This window comes from Porites lutea, chromosome 13 (assembly GCF_958299795.1).
Source record: "Porites lutea chromosome 13, jaPorLute2.1, whole genome shotgun sequence".
Classification (NCBI taxonomy): Eukaryota; Metazoa; Cnidaria; class Anthozoa; order Scleractinia; family Poritidae; genus Porites; species Porites lutea.
Window position 1 is genome coordinate 14666971 of NC_133213.1, and position 2006 is coordinate 14668976.

General features: G+C 38.5%; 1 protein-coding gene across 1 annotated transcript; it reads left to right on the top strand.

Moving 5' to 3' along the window:
- Nucleotides 1-451: 451 nt before the first annotated feature.
- On the top strand, nucleotides 452-1342 carry LOC140922410 (trace amine-associated receptor 5-like). The gene has a single exon (XM_073372395.1). It carries the CDS (start codon nucleotides 452-454, stop codon nucleotides 1340-1342), a length of 891 nt encoding a protein of 296 aa, XP_073228496.1.
- Nucleotides 1343-2006: the final 664 nt, after the last annotated feature.

Below are 2006 nucleotides of genomic sequence, written 5' to 3' on the forward strand. Positions count from 1 at the left end.
ACTAGCTTTGACTCGGTCAAGGAGAAAGAAAGAAAATGCACGTTTTATTGCCGATACAGCTATAAAAATTTATCATAGTTCAATTCGCTCCTCTCAAACGAATGATCAGAATGATTAGGCAGCCCAACCCCGGAAGAGTAGACGAGCTGTCCAAAGCTGGAACGGTATATTTAACAAAACGAGAATTCACTAGAACATTTTGTACCTGTTGTCTTTGTTTAGAATCATGCAGTTTCTTTTATTATTAACACACACGAAAAAATTAGGTAGTTATTTTTCTTCTTGGTGCAAATCAATTGTTATAGCTTAGTCCGATGCAAATTTTTATGGCATTAATAAGGACCGTTATTACACTGAAATAAAGACAAGTCGTATTTAATGTGACCCTGTTATTTAAGCAGGGATGTCAGTTATAATCTTTAGTTAAGAGAGTCTTCCTTTAACTGCTAAGATGGAGACCTGGTTTTGGATTCTTGGCTGGGTTCTTTCATTTCTGACCATCATTGGAAATGGATTTACAATCTTTCTCGTTTGCAGCAGACGAAATCTCCGCACCAAACCCAACGGGTTTATTGTTTCACTCGCCGTGGCGGATTTCTTCGTTGGTTTGAGCGTTATTCCTTCTCTGTTTTTCTGCGACATTACAAACACCTGCGACTGGCCTCGCACTCATGACCATCATTTGCTATCTTGGGTGAATATTTTAAGGTTGTTGTTTAGTAACACGTCTGTTGTAAACTTATGCGGCTTAGTACTGGATCGTTTTATTGCCATCGTCCATCCTCTAAAATACATTACTTTGATGACTCGCCGTCGAATTATTCAAGTTATTTTCTTCTCTTGGGTTCTACCAGCTAGTTATAATGTGCTAACGTTTATCCCTTTTATGTTTTATTTCAAAACAATACCTGTCCCTTTTATTTGGCTGACCATAATTTTGGAGTTTATTCCATGTGTTGTGTTAATACTATGCTTTGTGACAATGATATTTCATGTATGCAGGCATGATCAGTCAGCACGCACCTTAGCAAAACAGTTACGTTTTAACCATCAGGTGACGTTTAAAATCCACCAGGAGAGGTCTGCAGTAATAATGATGGGTTTTGTGATAGGAGTGTTTCTTGTTTGCTATGGGATGCATCTGCGTTGTAGTTTTCTAACACTATCCTCATCACGCTGTAATGATGAAAACTACAAAATTCCTTTCTTGGTTTTAAACTCGGCCATTAACCCGCTGGCTTATGCCTTTTTCAAAAGAGACATAAAGAAAGAGTTTAGAAGACTTATCGGTCAGGTGGTTTTTAAGAAAAGTAACCAAGTAGAGCCTTCCACTCATCGTTAGTTCATTTTTGAAGGACAAAGATCTTATAAGTTGGCAGAACTGCCTTTGATAGCGGATTGTGTCAGACATCGCGGGCGGCAGTTTTGGAGCCGGCAAATCCCTGGAGGTTTGTCTCAAATTATAGTTTGGAAGCACTGGTGTTTAAGGAGGGTACAAGAACCAAAGGACGATAAGAATACAATCCAGTATAAGTCAGGTGCTTTCTTGAAACGATTCCGAGGTATATATATATAAAAAAGACTTGTTGGCGCTGTGTTTTAAAGAAAATACAACAATTTTAACTAAACCCTACCAAAGGACGCGTGACTCAATTTTGGACGATGTAGGGCTTAAAAGACGCTGAAAGGCGTGAGAAGAGACTGCCAGATGGATCTGTGACTCTGAAAACGAATTGCCGAATTTGGAAAAAAAAGGCGCATGAGGAGACAAAACAAGAACCTTTGGACCCTAAGAGAATGCAAAATATTTGGGAAATGATCAAGTTCACACAGTGGTGGGAGGCGAAAGTTCTTATCAGATCGAACCTTTAATATCACATCGTGAGAGTATATTTTAATGTTCACATCCTGCAAGCAGACACTTGTTTTCACTTTCTCCATTTTGGCGCACTGTTAAAAAAGAGCAGGTGAATTAAGTAGTATTTATCTTCTAGATGCAAATTATT

Coding starts and splice junctions, on each gene's coding strand:
- LOC140922410 (XM_073372395.1), top strand. CDS start 452: ATGGAGACCTGGTTTTGGATTCTTGGCTGGGTTCTTTCATTTCTGACC.